The sequence below is a fragment of the Octopus bimaculoides genome, chromosome 4 (genome assembly GCF_046866305.1).
Source record: "Octopus bimaculoides isolate indiv1 chromosome 4, ASM4686630v1, whole genome shotgun sequence".
In the NCBI taxonomy this organism is placed as follows: domain Eukaryota; kingdom Metazoa; phylum Mollusca; class Cephalopoda; order Octopoda; family Octopodidae; genus Octopus; species Octopus bimaculoides.
In genome coordinates this window covers 96,512,779-96,532,680 of record NC_142931.1, presented here as the reverse complement: position 1 = coordinate 96,532,680, position 19,902 = coordinate 96,512,779, and the positions used below count along the sequence as shown (strand labels likewise).

The window sequence follows — 19,902 nt, the reverse complement described above, 5'->3', positions numbered from 1 at the left end:
AACCATTTGTACACTTGTGTGTGGCTCATACACTCCTCTCTATACGCTTTCTGCAACTTTGTGTAGGCTTCTGAGTAGGTATCGTCATGACAACTTTCTCTGTAATAATCAATGCGATGATCACACACTGCACATGTTCCTCTCAAGCACTGCTGTAAACAGCAGAAGTGAGCTAGAACGTTAAAACTTAGTGCGCAGGCACAGCAGAGTTCAAGGACAATGTTTGCCAAGCAGTTTCACTCTGTATGCTTTATCATCATTACTATGGCAGCAGTCCGGATACTTATTGATCAGACCTCGTATATATATATATATATATATATATATATATATATATATATACACATACATATAACAGAGGTGAGGACCAAAATCCTTCAAAGGGATGTCAAACATCCATGTCCACCTGTACAGTCCAAGTAAAGAATATATATAAAAAATATATACTCAGAATTTACCAAAACAATAAATGAAGTATAAGGAAAGGAAAAAATTGTAGGTGTATATGATCTTTAATTCATAATCCAGGTAGGTACAGATCCAATATAAATTCTACAAATTGTTTCAGAGTCTGATTAATTCCAAAGACATAAACAAAAAACTCTTCTTTGAATAAAAAATTAGATTCTTTGTCAGAAATTACATATGAATAATTACGACCAACAAAAATATTAAAAGACCTTTCATAGCCCAGACGGGAAGGAACAAATAAAATAGAATGAAAAATAACTAGAACGCCAGACTGTTCAAAACCAGAAAAATATATATAAAAAAACCGCTCTAGCATTTTATTAATGTTACAATTTACAATATGTAAATATCTAGTAAAGACAAATAAATTTAATGAAACAAAAATAGCTACAAAAATAATAGGGTTGTCTAAATTAAAAATTAATAACTACAAACTGATATATTATCCACTACAGAGTATTAAATGTCCAAATTCAAAGTTAATATGGTAATATCAAACGAAAATAAAAATAAAAAGAGAAAGCAATTCTTTTATTTATAAAATAGCCACCTACAAGTAAAACAGTAGAATGGAGAAAAGGAAAGAGTAGTATCAGTGAAGGGAGAGGCGAGAAAATAGTAATACAGTGAAGGAGAGGTAGTGAAAATAATAGCCATGACTGAAAGAGTAAGAGAAAGTAATCGCTGTTTGAGAAGGAAGAATGTTGAGTGTATCCTCTGTTTTCAACATATGAGAAAGGAAGGGGCAAATAGAATAATAAAGAAGGAAGGGGGTGAAAAAACAGCCATTCAGCTATGTATGTGTATATGTGTGTGTGTATGAAAAAGGGAGGTATGTGAATGTTTGTGTGTGTATGTGTGTGCATAATAGAAATAGGATGGTGAACATACAATGCTGAAAATAAAAACTAACAGCATTCTGTTTGAGTATATGTGCGTATGCATATGCTTGGGAAGTATGTGAATGGTTGTATGTGATTATTCTGTACCTCATTTAAATAACAATTAGCCATCATTATAAATGGCACAGGGTCAGCTAAAAAATAAATAGAAATATCAAAACAGTTGTAAGATAATTGAAAGAATTAAAAGTAAAAATCCACTGTCTCACAATCACAGATGAACCAAAATTAAAACACTCACAATATTATCCTAAAAATTAAATTAAAAATTAAAAAAAAAAACAATGTGAGAGGAACCAACTTGAGTAGTAAATACAAAGGGTGAAACAGAAATTATCAAACTCTCAAAAACCACTAAATCAAAATAAAACCATATAGGATAAAACACCTGTAATAGGCATCCTTATTTAAAATTTTTAAACACACATTTATTCCTATGAACACAGAAAAAACCCTTTTAGATTTAGAGTTTAGCAACCTTCTAGAGAATAAAGCCAAAAATAATTCCTCAGAACAAAGAGAGCAGGACTTATTTTTGTCTTTGGAATTAATTAGACTCTGAAACAATTTGTAGATCTGTACCAACCTGAATTATAAATTAAAGATCGTCTAAACCGACAACTTTTTCCTTCCCTTATACTTCATATATATATATATATATATATATATATATATATATATATATAAATATATATATATATACATCATCAACATCGTTTAACATCCGCCTTCCATGCTGGCATGGGTTGGACAGTTTGACAAGAATAGGACAAGGCAGGAGCCTGCACCAGACTTCTGTGCCTGTTTTGGCAGGGTTTTATGGCTGGATGTCCTTCCTAACACCAATCACCTAGCAGAATGGACTCTTGGTCATAAAAGGATATATATATATCTTGAATGGGATTAGGAGCGAGTCATCTTGCTTGTCTTAACACTTAGTGCTTTGAGGGATTCATCCCCACTGTGTTAACTGCAGGGCACTTGCAAACAAGCAAAACACATACATTGAGTATGTGCAGTCAATAATGTTTACAAAACTAGTGCTGCTTCTAATTCATAATTGAATATATATATTTATATATATATAAAACAGTATATCTGACAACATAGAAAGAAAGTAACTTACCGATGTGATAAAGTTTTTGGGTAAATCATAATGTAGAACAAGATCAGTCAACAAAACATGGCCCTTTTCTTGTAACTTCTCATCGATCTCTTCTGCTATATATTCTTTGTAGTTACTTGGAAATTTTACATTTAAAAATTTTAAAAAAATGAAGTTAAACAATCAATATATGCATATTGACAATGAAAATAACTGCATTGAGTACTTGAATTATTGTAGCTAATAAATATTTACTGATGAAGGTTAAATATTGAGAAGGGGGGGAGAGAGAGAGAGGATGGGTTTTCAGGACCTAAATTTAAACACAGGCCATACTGTAAGCCAAATGAAAAACTTAGGTAGATACACAAACGGCCTGACCACCTATCATCTTTAAAAATGTTATTACTAATATTAGTAATGCGATATCGAACCTTTCTTTCTCTAAAATAAGGCAGCCTTCTATCAAAATAGTGCCCTAGTCAGTATTTGCTTTAAAGAGAACTTATTAGATACTCTGACCCAAACAAGAACCAAACCTAAAAATAAACCTAGGAAATTTATACAGCACACTGCCTTTCTCATTCAATATTAGGAGAATGAAGGTAAAAAATTCCTAGTCCTGCTAAATATTTTCTTTATAACCATAGGTATAAGAAAATCTTCAATAGTTGTTTTGTGAAAGTTTCCTACAGCTGGAACCCTAACATGAAAATCCTCATTTCTTTTAAGTTAACGAAGGTGCTAATTCCAGACTGCAACTTCAGGAACCCAGATACTTTTCAAAGAGACCAGGCATGCATAGTTACCTCATGTCTATTCGGTCAAATACAGAGACCAAAAGAAAAAAAATACATACTCTTTTACTTGTTTCAGTCAATTGACTGTCGCCATGCTGGAGCACTGCCTTTAGTCGAAGAAATCGACCCCAGGATTTATTCTTTGTAAAGCCTAGTACTTATTCTATCAGTCTCTCTTGCCGAACCGCTAAGTTACGGGGATGTAAACACACCAGCATTGGTTGTCAAGCGATGTTGGGGACAAACACAGACACAAAAACATATACACACACACACACACACACACACACACACACACACACACACATACATACATACATAAATATATATATATATATATATATATATATATATATATATATATATATAATATAGATTTAATCAAAAGATTAAATGTGGTACTTAAAATGTTTGTGGCACCAGAATTTGGTAGGGTAAAATCCAAAAAAAAAATCAAGAGATTCGGTGAATTAAATTTGAAGAAAAGCAACAAAAATGTATTAGGTTATAGCAGTACGTACGTTTCATACAAGCTTCATTTATTTATGTAGTGAGAACACCACATAAGATGTGCAATGAAAATGTACTCCTCAGCTGCATAATGGAAGTTCATTTCAGAAAGCCATTTTGTAAATGTGTGCAAATATAAGAGTAGGAGATGAAGAGAATACCATCTTGACTGGGCTGTTAATCAACAGTCTAGTGAACCAAACAGGAATTTAATTTCTATATATTCTATTTGTTCTTCTTTCTAGAAGGAGGGGTAAGATAGCAGTAATTTCAATTTAGAGAAAGGTAGGTTAGGTAGTAAGGGAAGGCAGGTTAGGGGTAAATCAAGCAAGAGAAAAAAGAGAGAAGGAAAAAAAAATTTTTTAAATAAAATTAAAATAAAAATGGAAGGACAATACCCTAAGGAGTGGCTAGAGGAAATTTAAGGTGAGGGAATTTAGGTCAAGATATTGGAGAATTAAAAGAAATTACTAAGAATCTATCTATTCGTCTGTGTATTTAGAATAATACAACAATCTAAAATATTAAAAAATTAAAACCATAGAGAACATTTATAGTTAAATTAGAATAAGATATACATTTATGTGGGGTAGTAGAAGGGAGATATTATTTATAAGAAAAACCATAATAAGAGAAGATATCAATGGCCAAAACAAATCAAAGTAAAAGGTGGGGGGGAGGAGAAGGAGAAGGAAAAAAGGGGAGGGATAAAGTTAGAAAATCAGGACTAAACTAAGAGTATTAAAGCTATGGTTTCAAAATTGATAATATGGTAGAAGAGACTTAGAATTAGCTTGAGAAATGTAGGAATATTATCAGTGGGTTGGGAAAGGTTAAAATATATTCCAAATTTTATACTTTAAAGCTATAACTTAAATAAAGTAGTTAATAGTCTGGGAAATGAAAGGGATTAAAATAATATATTACTAACAAGATTTATTTTAAAGGTGTGAGAGTAACAATGTACACATAGAACCCTAAGGTCAGATCTATTGTTAATTAGATTAGGATTATCCTTAAGTTTTAAAATTTCATAAATTTCCATTGAGCACAGTCCACAGCCGTATCTACTATTTCTATAGGGTTGTGCTCTCCTGATGATTTCCCATTTAAGGTTAAAATCAATACTATTTTCCTTCAATTCCCAAATTTTATTAGATAATGATGTGCTATTGGCCTTATGTTTAAGTCTAAACGATGAAAAGTGATTGTATAATCGCTGTTTAAGATTGATTGTGCAACCAACATAAATGTAATTATTAGTTGGAGTAGTTACTGTACATTTATAGACCACGTTACAGGCTAAACAACGGCCAGATACCAGGAAGCGGGCCTTAATTCTACAATTTCTTATCTTAAGTTTAGGTCAGTGCAGTTCTGTGTGAAAGTGACCTCAGAAAGAGATATGCCAAACACCAGTCTTCTTTATAGCATGGAACCTGAAGATTTGCAATATATTACACACCATCAAATGAAGAATGTAAAGAGATTAAGGATATTCATTATTGGATAAGAAAAAGTGCAGGCTCTGCATAAATAAAAGAACACACATTCTTATTAGATTGAAGAACTGCACTGACCTCTTAAACAAGAGATTTACCTTGAATAGCTCCCAGAACAGGTTGGAATTAAATGTAAAAATATTCAAAATATCTAAATGAAATGCATCTGTTATTTGTCTTAATTTAACTGGAAAGATTACAACACTTGTTTTAACTTTATTGTTCATTTCCATCCATTCTTATCCACACGTGTGCGTGTAATTACTTAATACTAAAATAATGACCTACCTATTTATCAACTGACCTAATACAAAACTTAGACCAGGCGTTGTTTTGATTAATTCATTCACTCGACTTTCTATATGAGAGAAGTCAACACAAAGGATGTTCTTCAAATCTGTAAGATTGATCCGACCTGAAAAATGCAAGCAAACAAAATATAAACAAAATAATAAGCATATATTTGTATGTATAGTTTTTGCTGATATATATTAGCAAAGGATACAAACACTGGCATGGAAAAAAAGCAGAACTTTACAAACCAAATACCTTGAGATATAGACTGAGTTAAAGACACTCCTTTATCATTGTTGTCATGAGAAATGCAATGAACAAATGATTGGTTCATTGGAAATTTGTAACAAAAGATCCTATTGGTCACCCATTATGATCATCCTCAATGCCCACTTTTCTGTGCTAGCATGCGTCAAATGAAATTTGTTGAAGCAGATTTTCTACAGCCAGATGTCCTTACTGTTTCCAACCTCACCTGTTCCAAGTACGGTGGTATTTTCCCTGACCAGACATGTTTTTCATGGAACACTTGAAGCAAGCAACATTGTTTCTATGAAATTGAGGCTTGTTTATAATCATATCAAGACAAAGGTACATACAAAACACACACACATGTATGACAGGCTTTTTTTCAGTTTCTGTTTACCACATATACTCACAAGGCTTGGTCAGACCAGTGCTCTAGTAAAAGACATTTGTCCAAGGTGCAATGCAGTGGAAGTGGATCCAAGACCACATAGTTAGAGAGGAAGTGTCTCAACCACAAAGCCATACTACACATCAAATAAACATATTTAGCAATGGTACTGCTCCTCATCAAAAATAAGCCTCTTTAACTATGGTATTGCACTTCATTAATAATAAGTCTCTTTAACTAGGTTACTGCCCCTCATCAAAATAAAGAAGATTAAACAACACAGATATGGAAAGAAAAAGGATATTAAATGCTAATTAACAAGAATAAATGGTGAAATATGTTGAAATATCATCCTTCTTATTGTAGTAAACCACAAGTAAACTAAGTATCTTCTTTACCTCCATGAACATACAACTCGTCCAGTATTTCTTTGTCAAGATGTTGTAAAGTTAGATATTCCTTGCCATCTGTGGTGTATATCACATCAATAAGTTTCAGTTGAAGTAGCTTTGACACTACTTCAACAACATTTTTCTCTGATAACCTGAAATATAAACAACGACAATATATGAAAGCCTTCACTTTAACATAAAGACTATGAAACTGCACATACTTTTGCACTGCCTAAATAATTAATCACAATAACAGAAACTCCTACATAACATTGTTTGTATCTCAAACACCGACCTTTCTCTTCAAAATCAGAAAATACTTTAGTCTCCAACTACTAACTCCCTACAAAACTCAAGGATGAGACCCACAATGGAATGCTGCTCCCATAACTAAATGCTGCTACACACAGCCACCATAGAACACCTCCATACAAAGGCTACTCCACAATTGACATGAAGTTACTCACCAACACACTTCAATCTATCCTACAGACAAGCTGTCTATTCTGTTTTTTTCTACTGCTACTACAGTGATCTCTGTCATTCACAACTACCTGTTCTTGCACTACCTCTACTTAGGGACTTCAAATTCAGCTGTCTCTCTGAGGCTCCACAGTAACCCATACAATCAGCCTTTCTTCTCCAAAATGTCAGCTGTCTGGAATTTCTACCCTGCTCCCAACTTATAAATGTTCAAGAACATTAACAACATCAGCCTCAATAGTTTCAAAGTTTGTGAAGACCATCAGCACAGACTCTTCCTTAAGATAAAACCAATCAAAAAACATAGTTGCTATCTAACCAGACACTCACTGTAAGTAGTACATTCTCTAGTTATTCAGATTGGTCCTCTCCATCTCAGATTATCAGAGGTAGCCTCAAATAATAGAAATGGGCTCAAACTAATTTGAGACAATCTCAAGCTACAATTAAAAATGTAGAAAATGATGACTCTTGAAGAGTAAGTAAGTCTTAATAACCATTAATGAGTAGACTTTCCAACTCTAAAAGCTGTTGTCCATATTTGTAAATATATATCATCTCATAGAAGCTTGTATGAAAATAGATTTTAGAGAGTAAACGTTGTATAGTAAGGAGAACAAGCAGTCATGTGCCTTGCTAATTGAGACACTGAACAACAATTGCAAAAGTTTTAAACTTTTGACCATGTGGTTAATTAGTGGCTCAGCTATTCACAGCTGTTGTGCTTCATAAATATTTAATTGAATGCTACTTTGAATGCTTGCAACAGAGTGGGTTCTGTTAAGAGCAACTGAGAGAAAACTGGGTGTTAACCTGAGCAATTATGGAATAAATATCATCAACTAAAACTGTCAAGATCATGTCTTCTCTAATGTAATCTAGTGAGGTTAGATGTACTTCCACGAAATTTTCATCTACCAAACATCACTCAAGTCTTTGGTCAAATAGAGGCCATGGTAAAGTACTCTCTGTTGAACAGCTGATCACCCCAAAAGATAGATAAGTTGCTGACATACTTAAGATTGGCTTCAACAACGATGAACAATTTATCACAAGGATCAAATTAATAAAATTTGGGATGTTGAACTTGAGAATGATGAATGATTATTGTATGTTCACAATTCTACAGCTGGATGCCCTTCCTAATGCCAACGACTCGGAGAGTGTAGTGGGTACTTTTACATGCCACCGACACGAAGGCCAGTCACACAGTACTGGCAATGGCCACGCTCAAAATGGTGTATTTTACGTGCCACCTGGACAGAAGCCAGTCAAGCGGCACTGGCAACAACCTCACTCGAATGTCTTTTCACGTGCCACCAGCACAAGTGCCAGTAAGGCGACGCTGGTAACAACCACGCTCAAATGGTGCTATTTATGTGCCACTGGCACGGAAGCCAGACAGCTGCTCTGGCAACGATCATGCTCAGACGGTGCTTTTAGCACTCCACTGGTACAGGTGCCATCATGATTTCGCTTTCACTTGCCCCAACAGGCCTTCACAAACTGAGTTTAGTGTCCAATGAAGGAGAGGTTGGCATGGGTGCCAGTCGTCAAATTCGGTTCGATTTCAATTTCATTTGCCTCAACAGGTCTTCACAAGCGGAGTTTAGTGTCCAATCAAGGAAAGGTACGCATAAGTAGGTTGGCTACACCCCTGGCAGAGGCCTCAGATTATGGCCTCACTTGGCTTGCCGGGTCTTCTCACGCACAGCATATTTCCAAAGGTCTCAGTCACAAGTCATTGCCTCGGTGAGGCCTAATGTTCGAAGGTCATGCTTCACCACCTCATCCCAGGTCTTCCTGGGTCTACCTCTTCCATAGGTTCCCTCAACTGCTAGGCTGTGGCACTTTTTCACACAGCTATCCTCATCCATTCTCACCACATGACCATACCAGCGCAATCGTCTCTCTTGCACACCACAACTGATGCTTCTTAGGCTCAACTTTTCTCTCAAGGTACTTACACTCTATCAAATATGTTTATTGCTCCTGAGCATCTGCCACATACAAAAACTATCTTCCTAGTTAGCCTTCCTTTGATATTGCTGCACCTCTTATGTGTCCATAGCTTACACTGGGTACATCTTATGGAGTTTCTACCTACGCCTTTTCTACAGATCGAGCAGGACCATCTACCTGAAGGGGTTTGTGTTTTGTCTACCTTCCTACTTATTAGGACTTTGCTTTTAGCAAGGTTGACTCTAAGGCCCTTCAATTCTAGTCTTTGCTTCCACACCTGAAACTTCTTCTCTAGTTCTGATAATGACTCCGCAATTAGTGCAAGGTCATCAGCATAGAGGAGCTCCCAGGGGCATCCTGTCTTGAATTCCTGTGTTACAGCCTGGAGGACTATGATAAATAGGAGGGGACTGATGACTGAACCTTGGTGGACCCCTACCTCTACCCAGAATTCTTCACTGTACTCGTTGCCAACCCTCACCTTACTGACAGCGTCTCTGTACATGACTCGCACAGCTCTCACTAACCATTCTTCTATCTGAATAAACAACAACTGATCAGAAAGAGGTCTCACATATGATTTCAAAACAAGCTCCCACCAAAATGAAAAAATGGTGCTAAACTTGACTATAATCAAATTAGTTCAGAAGAAAACAGGTCTGAGTGTAGGAGACCTCTTGAGAGATTACATTGATAAAAGATGAAAGCGAAACCAATGTGAAAATCAATGCCTGCTTCATGTGCTAAAACGAAAAAAAAAAAGAAAAAAAAGGCATCGGAGGGGCGATGCATACCCTGTGCACACACAAGGGTAAAATGAAATTTAATTTAATAAATATATTCTCAGACAAATTCATATTTCAACAAAATGACATCAAGAGTTATTTGCCCTGCTTATCATTTATGTATATGTAACAAAGAAAAAAAACATTTTGATTCACCCGTCTGCCAAAATTTAATGAGTTCAAGCCAGTCACTCAATTAGTATTTCTGCTAAATTTGGTGAAAATCTGTTCAGCTGTTTTCCAGTAATTTTGCAAACACACAGACAAACAAAGATGAGTGACTACAATACCCTACTTTTGCTTTCCTTAGAGCTTTTGAGGATAACTTTCATGTTGTGGAGTGTAATTCTTAAGGGGAGACCTTTCATATATGTAATAAACCAAATCAACAAGATCAAATGTTTTCGACTGTTTCTGGAGAACTGAAGTCAAGAACTGAGTACTCTGTAAAAAAGTCAGAAGTAATGGCCAAGGAATACTGAATTTAAAGAGTAAATACCATTTAACAGTTTCAGTGACAGCTTGTGTATAGGCACTGCGGAAATGCAGTATCCCCTATATTCACGCGATATCATTGATAACATTCAATATAATGAATCCTTTTTTCTTTCTTTCTTTATACTTCTACATTATATAATCCTTAAGCTTAATGTCAGTAGCCATCCCTTAGTTTATGAAAAAAATACAAAAATCCTTGTATAGAACTGTGTGCTTCACAGTTCCAGAGATGCAGTGTTTGCTCACATGTCCAAGATAGGAAGCTTCACACTAGGGAGAGAGAGCACTGTGGTTCATGCAGTGCCAACCTTAGTGTGCTGGTGAAAGGTAGTGTTTCCTTTTGACTCCACGGGTGTTGTGCTTAAAAACGTGTTTATATTCTTGAATGTAATAAAGCGGAGAATTAGATTATTATCCTGCTTCCAGCTACAGTGTTGCTGTCAGGATTTGAAAAATAGGGCACATTTTGTCCCCTTATTTTGTGATTTGGGGGGATTTTTGAAAAACAAGGGGGAATTCGCGGTGATGTTCAGTGAACAAATTAAATACACCACCCAGCAGTGGCTAAAACATGAACCAATCAAGTTTATGTATAAATTTTCTTTTTATGTGTTTGTTTCCTTTTACACAATATTAAAACAACGGCTAAAAATTTTCTGAAGTAGCACACCTACTAATTTTATCTACGGGCCACTGAACAGTTTGGTGAGTGATTGAACAAACTGAGCTGAAGTACCTTGTAGAATTTTAAGAATTACATGTTTGATCTGCTTTAAGTAGTGCAAAAATTACAAAAACACATTCACTGACTAAGCAATCCCCGACTTGAGATGATTGGCAAATAGTTGCTGACTAAGATAGAAAATGAAACCTCATTTGGTGTATTTGCATGGGCTGGCTTGGAGAGTAAAAGAAAGACTTTCCTGTTTGATCACATCATCACCCAAAGTGACTTTAGTACAGAATAAGGAAATCAACATTGGTATGAGTGGCATCCAACTGATGAAGCAGTACTGATATCAAAAGCATGAAGTGTAGCAATGATTACGAGAAACTTGATGGTGACAAACTTGCCACAACTTCATAAACAAAAATTGCAATATACATTATGGAAAGAATATTTTATTTGAGAGTTGTAGTAGTAACATTATTTGACAGGGTGTGTAGCTTGGAGATCAGGGCATTTCAGAGGTCGAGCTGCAACTTCTCCACATTGAGAGGCACAGCTATGGTACTATGGACATGTGATTAGAATGTCATAGGAAAGAATTGCAAGTTGGATTCTTCAACGAAATTTTTTAAAAAATAGTGCAACGAGTGTAAAAAAAATGTGTAGAAAACGAATATGAAAACAAAAATGCATGGAAAGCAATGGGGGGGAGAGGACTTAGGAAAATTCACAAGATACAAGATTTTCCCTCATAGTTTTTAGGAAAATGGGTTTTTTTTAAATGAAATATTATATAAATACCTTTCAAACAGCATACATTCGGTTATAAAGAAATTTGTGGATAAAATCTTTTCTGTGGGGATGAGGAGAGGACTTCAGAAAATTCACAAGATCTGAGGTCTTTGCCCATAACTTTGAGGGAAATAAATATCTTTTAATGAAATTGTATATAAATACTTTTCAAATGGCATGCATTATGGATACCTAATGTGCCGTAAACCCTTTATTTTTGTTTGGAAGAAAAGGTAGGGACCCAAAAAAATGCATTTTTGAAGGTGAGGTGTGAAACTGGATTAGCCCCTTTTCTTTACCCATATTTTAAGATAACAGTTTGCAGAAATACGTTTTCTAGAGTGTGGATTACATTAGATTGAAAATTCAAACAAATTTCAAAAGAAAAAGTGGAAATACTGAAGTTATAAAAATTAGTGCTAATGAAGTCTAGACAGGAGAAAGAATGATACAAAATCCTTACAAAAACCACGTTAGTGTTTGTGTGTGTGAAACAAGTATAATATTAAAACAAAATATCTTTAACATACCTCTTAAAAATCACTGGATATATCAATCCCAGATTGCAGATTCGATCATCGAAAATAAGAAAAATATTTTCCAATGATTCTGGCTTCTCCCCCTCCCCCTTTTTACTGAACAAAAATAAGGGGTTTGTGGCATATTAGGCATCTGTAATGCATTCCATTTGAAAGGTGTATATACATAAATATATATATATATATATATATATATATATATATACACAATTTCATTAAAAGATATCCATTTTCCTTAAAGTTATGAGGGAAAAAATTGGATCTTGTGAATTTTACGAAGTCCTCTCCCCAACCACTTGGAACAGAGTTTACCCACAAATTTCTTTATAACCATAATGTATGCCATTTGAAAGGTATTTATATAAAATTTTATTTCAAAAAACCTATTTTCCTACAAGTTATGAGGGAAAAAACTCGGATCTTGTGAATTTTCTGAAGTTCTCACTCCATTGCTTTTTGCGCATTTTTGTTTTCATATTCGTTTCCTACACATTTTTGTTACATCTGTTGCACTATTTTTTTTTAATTTCGTTTCTGGGTGATATTGTAAACATTAACCATTGCTTCTAATAGAAACCCTATGAAGGAAATGTGTGAGGACTCAACCCTCACGACTTTGGCAGGTGAGGATGGATGAAAAATTTGGTTAATATAAAGATCTTCACCTGTTAACAAAAACAGTCTGCTGGGTGTTAACAATTGTGTAGAAAACGAATATGACAAATAAAAAAATTGTGCAAACAAACCTGGGGCGGGGAGAGAATTTTCGGAAAATTCACAAGATCCGATTTTTCCGTCATAACTTTCGGGAAAATGGTTATATATTGATTTTTTTTTTTTTTTACAGAATTTCACATTTTTAGTTATGGAAGATCCGATTCTGAAAAAAATTTTATAAAATCGCATTTTCAAAATTTCAATTCTCCGGCCTTGGCCTTCAAGCAGGCTACTCACATGCTAGAAATAACAGCCAAATCTCACAAAACTGCGATAACGTAATGAAAGAAATATGTAATCAATCTACACAGCTTTCTGCAAAGATTTCTTTCACTGTAATTTCCCGCAGTAATATGACTAAGTAATTCGTGTGAAATTAAAGTTTGTTTTTGCTTTTTTTTTTAAGCTTTTTCCGAATTTTATTTTTCAAGCAATCTACGTGGGAAAATACGGAGATTAAGAAAGAATATGGAAACAATAAACACAAATTCAAATTTTAATTTCAAATTTTTTATGAAAAACTCTGACGCCAAATCCCCCCACCTCCCCGCCATCCTGCTGTCTAAAAGTGAAAATGTCTTGTCTGAATTATAGTTTTGAAAATGCGTTTTTTAATTTTTTTTTTTTTTTTTTTTCAGAATTGGCTCCTCCACAACGAAAAACGTGGGATTCTGTAGAAAGAAATCAATATATATCCATTTTCCCGAAAGTTATGACGGAAAAATCGGATCTTGTGAATTTTCCGAAAGTTCTCTCCCCCAACCCCAGGTTCGTTTGCGCAAATTTTTTTTTATCTTATTCGTTTTCTACAGTTGATAACACCCAGTAAGCTGTTTTTTTGTTTTGTTTTTTTGTTAACGGGTGAAGATCTTCATATTAACCGAAAATTTATGGGTAACAAGGGAAATAGCAATGTATAGCATCCAAGTTAAAAGATAAAAATCAGTTAAAATATTTAAAATGAGTGGAACATAATATGACGAATAATAATATTGACATATTTTATATGCTTATAAAATAATTTAGTGTATCTGAACAAACAACGATTGAAATCCGTTTGTGCATTGAGTAAATTGTTAATTATTTGACGTAGGTTAGCGTCAAAATGTGAAAAATTTGGGAGGATGATAAATCAACCAAGACATTTGGTAACAATTTGAACCCGACTGCTTCTGCAGAAGTGAGTACATAATATTGTGTGCGATAAATATATCACTTTGCTAAATTATACAGTAGTGAATTGCGAAATATCGATATATACAGAAGTGTCTGTGAGTATATATATATATATATATATATAAACCGAGGTACTACTGTATATATATCAAGCATAAACCAAAACAAAAGATTTGTATCAAATAGCTATGACGTGGGACAAACATATGGCAGACATATAGGTATAAAGAAAAGTTAAAACGATAAAAACAAGAATATAAGTAGACACGTCTAAGGTACGTATCAAGAGACTTGTCATCAACTTACTTCTGATGAGATGAAACACTTTGAATACGTGCAAAATTTGCCCGAAGTTCGTTTATCTCATCCCAGGTAGCCATTGTTGTTGAACTCTTCACAATTGAAGTTACATTTCCCCTCTCTTTCGTGGAAAATTTCTGTATATATTTGTGTGAGAAAACTATTCTTGGACGTCTTGACGCTTTGTGCAAAAGTACGTGTGCACTGAATGCATAAAAATTATTTATTACTACATTGTTTTAGGCAATGTAATAATAATTAACAGGGTTAATGTTTACTTGGATCTGTTCAGTTTCGCTCACAGATTAAAATTTTTGGTATTTTAGAAGTTATTTCGTGTTAAATTTGTCGTATTTGGGTAATTTCAACCTATCAATGACGTGTATTCCGGTTGAAGAAAGCTACTGGTGTTAGCGATAGTAATCGAAGAGGAGCCACTGATTTTCTTCTGCTACTAATATATTTGTGTTTTAAAAAAACACAGTACATCCCTAAAAGATAGTATTTCTAAAAAAATACTGCAGTTAATTTGCAGTATATCTACATTAAGTATGATACACAGATGACCAATAAAATTTTAATGACCATTCTATTGGTATCACCTGAAGTTAAAAGAACTGAATATACTGGTAAAGAGAAATCATTTTCCACAGGTTGACTTCTTAGTCAACAGTCAAATGATTTCTACTTGACTGTAGCACTGGTAATTTGGGGTGAGATTAAATGTATCTTAAAAGTGTTGTTTCTGTCTGAGAAAATGAAATTTTGAATTCCTTAAATATTGTACAGATCTCCAAAACTGCAAAAATTCATGTATTGCTTGAATGGTTTCTGATGGACTTTTAGGGAGGTTTTCTAATGTTTCGCTATTCAGCTTTCAGAGGTTGATAAAATAGGTCCTGTCAAGTAGTGAGGTTCAGCAAATCAACAATATCCTTCCTGCAATAAGATGCCTTGTTTATTTATTCAGTTTTATTTAATCAGTGAATGTTAGAACTGATAGGGTCTGAAGATATCACTTGTAATTTTTAGTTAGGATGCTTTGTTTTGAGTTCAACCAACAACTATACTTTTCTTCTCTGAGTGTGAAATACCTGCTAGTAATGTTTTGTGATAGATTCCATAGACTACATCATTTACCCTTCCTCTTGTAAGAAAAACCTTGTTCCAATGTGAAACTATTTCATTAAAGAAGCAATAGTGGATATCACTAACACAGTAGGCCATTAGATTGGATACTCTAACATAACCACTTTGATACATTAATTGTATATGTTTTCATTTCACCAGAGTTGTTAAAATAACATTAGTTACATAGCGATATTCATTTATAATCTTTTCTTCACAAATCTTTAATTCAATTACCTGAAGAAATTGTCTTACTGTAAAGAATTTTCAATTACCTATTATTTTTCCTTTTTTAATAACAGATACACTGCACACATTTTTGTACAAATCACATTATTCAACTTCATCTCAAAACTGATTTCATATTGAAAAATTACTCATAGATTTTTTTTTATATTGTTAATATCCTGTCATTTCTATGTGTAAAGCTGAAATTAAAAGGGTTAATCATTACCTCCTGTGAAATGACTCCTGAACTTTTCTAACAAGTGTGGTTTTCTCAACATATTCAGTTACACTAATTGGAACCATTTTAATGTCTAAATTGATAGGTATATTGAATTAATTACCTCATGGGCCAGTTATGATGGTAGTTTAAAACACAAATTCTGTTATATTCCTTGGTCCAACAGTCAGGTTATCAATATCAATGTGGTCACTGAATCACATACATGGTGATGTTGACCATGGAAGTCAGAAATTAATTTACTGATTTTGACAGTTCCTTGCAGTTTAGCATAGTGTTTCTTTGCTGTACAATTTCATGGTTTCTTTATTATCCCACAAAAGTGATTCAAAATTATAACCCTCAAACTAATAAAACAACCAATGTAAGAAAAACACTCCCAGTATGTGCTACCTTAACTTGTAGCAATATTGGTTTCAAATTTTGGCACAAGGTCAGTGATTTTAGGGGAGAGGGTAAGTTGATTAAATTGACCCCAGTGTTCAACTAGTACTTATTTTAACAACCCCAAACCTCGGCAGTCTTTGAACTCGGAACATAAAGATGGATGAAATACTGCTAAGCATTTTACCCGGCATGTTAACAATTCTTATTTCTTTACTGCCCACAAGGGGCTACACACAGAGGGGACAAACAAGGACAGACATATGAATTAAGTCAATTATATCGACCCCAGTGCGTAACTGGTACTTATTTAATCGACCCCGAAAGGATGAAAGGCAAAGTCGACCTCTGCGGAATTTGAACTCAGAACGTAGCGGCAGACGAAATACTGCTAAGCATTTCGCCCTGTGTGCTAACATTTCTGCTAGCTCACCGCCTTTATACTTCTTGTTATATTATTTTCAAATTTTAGCACAAGGCCAGCAATTTTGGGGGAAGTGGTTAGTTGATTACATTGGTCCCCAAGATACAACTGGTACTTATTTTATTGAGCCCAAAAGGTTGAAAGGCAAAGTTGACTTCAGTGGAATTTGAACTCAGAAAAAAGACAGACAAAATGCCACTATGCATTTTGCTTGGTATGGTATTGATTCTGCCAGCTCACCATCTTATTTTATGTGTTAATATTACAACATGTATAAAGGCAGCAAGCTGCAGAATTGTTACTTCACCAGGCAAAATGCTTAGTGGCATTTCATCTGTCTTTACATTTTGAGTTCAAATTCCACTTTACCTTTCAACCTCTTGAAGTAGATAAAATAAGTACAAGTTGAATCCTGGGGTCAATGTAGTTGACTTACCTACTCCTCCGAATTTGCTGACCTTGCGTTAAAATTTGAAACTAATATTAATATATAAATATATTAGTACCAGTGTATGGCAACACATAGAAATAATATATATATATTATATATGCATATGGAGTGCATGTGTGTATTTAATTTAGATAGAGAGATGTACATACATAAACACACACAATTTATAAAAACATATTTCCTATGCTTAATAACTGCAATAATAAACACTAAGGCATTCCAATCAATGTGTCATCTTTTGATTATGATAATAAATTCTCCCATTAGTTTCACCATATGAGAGTCCAATAGTTTAGTAAAACAATTTTAGTTCTTATGACAGAATTGTACTAAACTGTTAAATAACTATACAGTTAGTTTTTACCTTACTTGGATGATGGTCGTATGTAAGAGGAATATTTCTAATAAAATTGTATTTTGGTCTCTAGTTTAATCATGCTCAGGAGCAGTGTCCTTGACAACTACAAGGGTTTCTGTTCTTCATTGCTGGCAAATAGTAAGTTCCAAACAGAAACAACATGCTTTAATTAAGTTCTTGTCAGAGGAAAGGCGAAGGCTGTCTGAAATCCATAGAAAAATACAGGTTGTTTACCAGGATAACAAGAGCAAAGTGCACAGATGGATGAAAGGGTTCAAAGAAGATAAAACCAGCAGTGGAGACAATTCATGTAGTGGGGCAGCATCAACTGTGACCAGTGGGGCACCTATCACCAATGAGTGGATGACTTGATGAGTTACAATCTGTGAGTTTGCTGCACAACTGGAATGTAGTCACAATGCATTAGAGATGATGGAAGACTGTGTATCAAAAAGTGTGTGCAAAGGGGGTACCTTGGCAGTTGACACCTGATTTGAAGGGGAAAAGTGTGGAAGCACTTTTTCTGCTGGAAAAGTTTGAAGACATATTTTTTCCCATGATGGAATGAAACATGATGTACCTTTATGATCTGGAAATGAAGTCTCAGTCCATGGAATGGCATCACACATCTTCCTCAAGGCTTAAGAAGGTCAAGAACCAGTGGCTGGTACAGAAAGTCATGAGGACTGTTTAGGGGAATGACAAGGTATCATTCATCTTGATTTTCTGGAATGTGGCTGTACCATGAACAGCAAATAACGCATTGAGACACTCAAAAGAAAACTTAAGCAAAGTTATTAAGAAGAGACAGAACAAAAATCTGAAAATAAGTCATATTCACCATGACAATGTACAACCACACATATCTTTAGCAATAATTCAGGCAATCTGTAAATTGGGTTAGGTAGGGGTTCCCTCCTTTCTGTTCAGCTCAGATCTGGTACCTTCCGACAATTATCTGTTTGGTCCTATTAAGAACATCTTCAGAAACAACAATTTGAAGACACAGATGAGGTGAAAGTGTCTGTGAAGAAGTTAATACAACAGTGCACACTGAATTTTTTTCAAAAAGGATTCATGAATTGGGTATAAGATGGTACAAATGAATTGCTTGTGATGGAAACTATGATGAGTAGTACCTCTGTATGGGGGGAAAAGTTACTCTACCAACATGTGCAGTTTGAACGACTGATGTCAGTTAATAAAAGAAAATGTTATTCCCACTTTGCACTACTTTCAGTATAACCATTGTATTTGTTGCTAATGAGGTAATCTTTATTTATATGTGACTTTCTGCTTATTTGAAATCAATAATTTAATGAACGTCTCAGAAATTAAACCAATTTTTCTAGGTAAGCTAAGTTAGCAACACATTTGTTTCCTATTTGAAATCTTATCATTCTGCTGAAGCTATTAATATTCTTTGAGAAATAGAAACATCTTGGAATTCCATTTGCTTTTTTCTCTTGAGACCAAATTCCACCATAGTCAACTTTGCCTTTCATCCATTTAGAGTCAATAAAAAAAAAATAGCACTCAATATGATTGACTATGTGTCTCCAACCTGCCCTACATTTTGACACAGTGCCTATGGGAATAGAATTTCCAGTTTCTTTTCTCTACTTTCATGTAAGAAGTCTCACACTAACTCCTCAAGTTTTACCCTCAAAACTTGAACATGATAAAAATAAGAGAAATTGTATAATAAATGCAATGAAGAGATAAGGAATCTTAGACTCAGAGGCTGTTGTGAATATTAGTTTGAAAACAGCTTTGGTGTGTCCATCAATGGGAATTCTTGTTTTAGTCTGTCAACCCTATTGTGCATCACATACTGTCTTCCTTCTTCAGTTTTTACATAATCTTGGTGCCCCAGATCCTCTAGAAATCTCTATGTGCCATAATTTTTCCTATAGACATCAACCTACAGACATTTTTGTAAAAACTTCTTTTTGTAATCTCTGCTTTTGATTGTTTTGATTTTTTTGCATTTGCACAGGGTCGCATCTTACACCCTGTTTCATCACTGGTAATGTTTATGTAAGGAAAAATTAAACAGAACATAGGACAAAAAACTATCTAAAAGCCATCAATTGTGCACTGGCACACAAATGCATTAAATTTGTAAAATGTTCAGAAAAGGTGTGAGGATCCAT

General features: G+C 34.4%; 1 protein-coding gene across 1 annotated transcript in view; it reads right to left on the bottom strand.

The window, feature by feature from the left end:
- LOC106881474 (E3 UFM1-protein ligase 1) overlaps positions 1–14,637 on the bottom strand; it is a 94,774-nt gene extending 80,137 nt beyond the window's left edge. The window contains exons 1-4 of the mRNA XM_052967292.2: positions 14,542–14,637; positions 6,620–6,765; positions 5,579–5,705; positions 2,500–2,614 (exon numbers count right to left, since the gene is read on the bottom strand). Of these exons, the coding sequence (XP_052823252.1) occupies positions 2,500–2,614; positions 5,579–5,705; positions 6,620–6,765; positions 14,542–14,615 (462 nt within the window). The 5' untranslated portion in view covers positions 14,616–14,637. The remainder of the gene's footprint in view (positions 1–2,499; positions 2,615–5,578; positions 5,706–6,619; positions 6,766–14,541) is intronic.
- Positions 14,638–19,902: the final 5,265 nt, after the last annotated feature.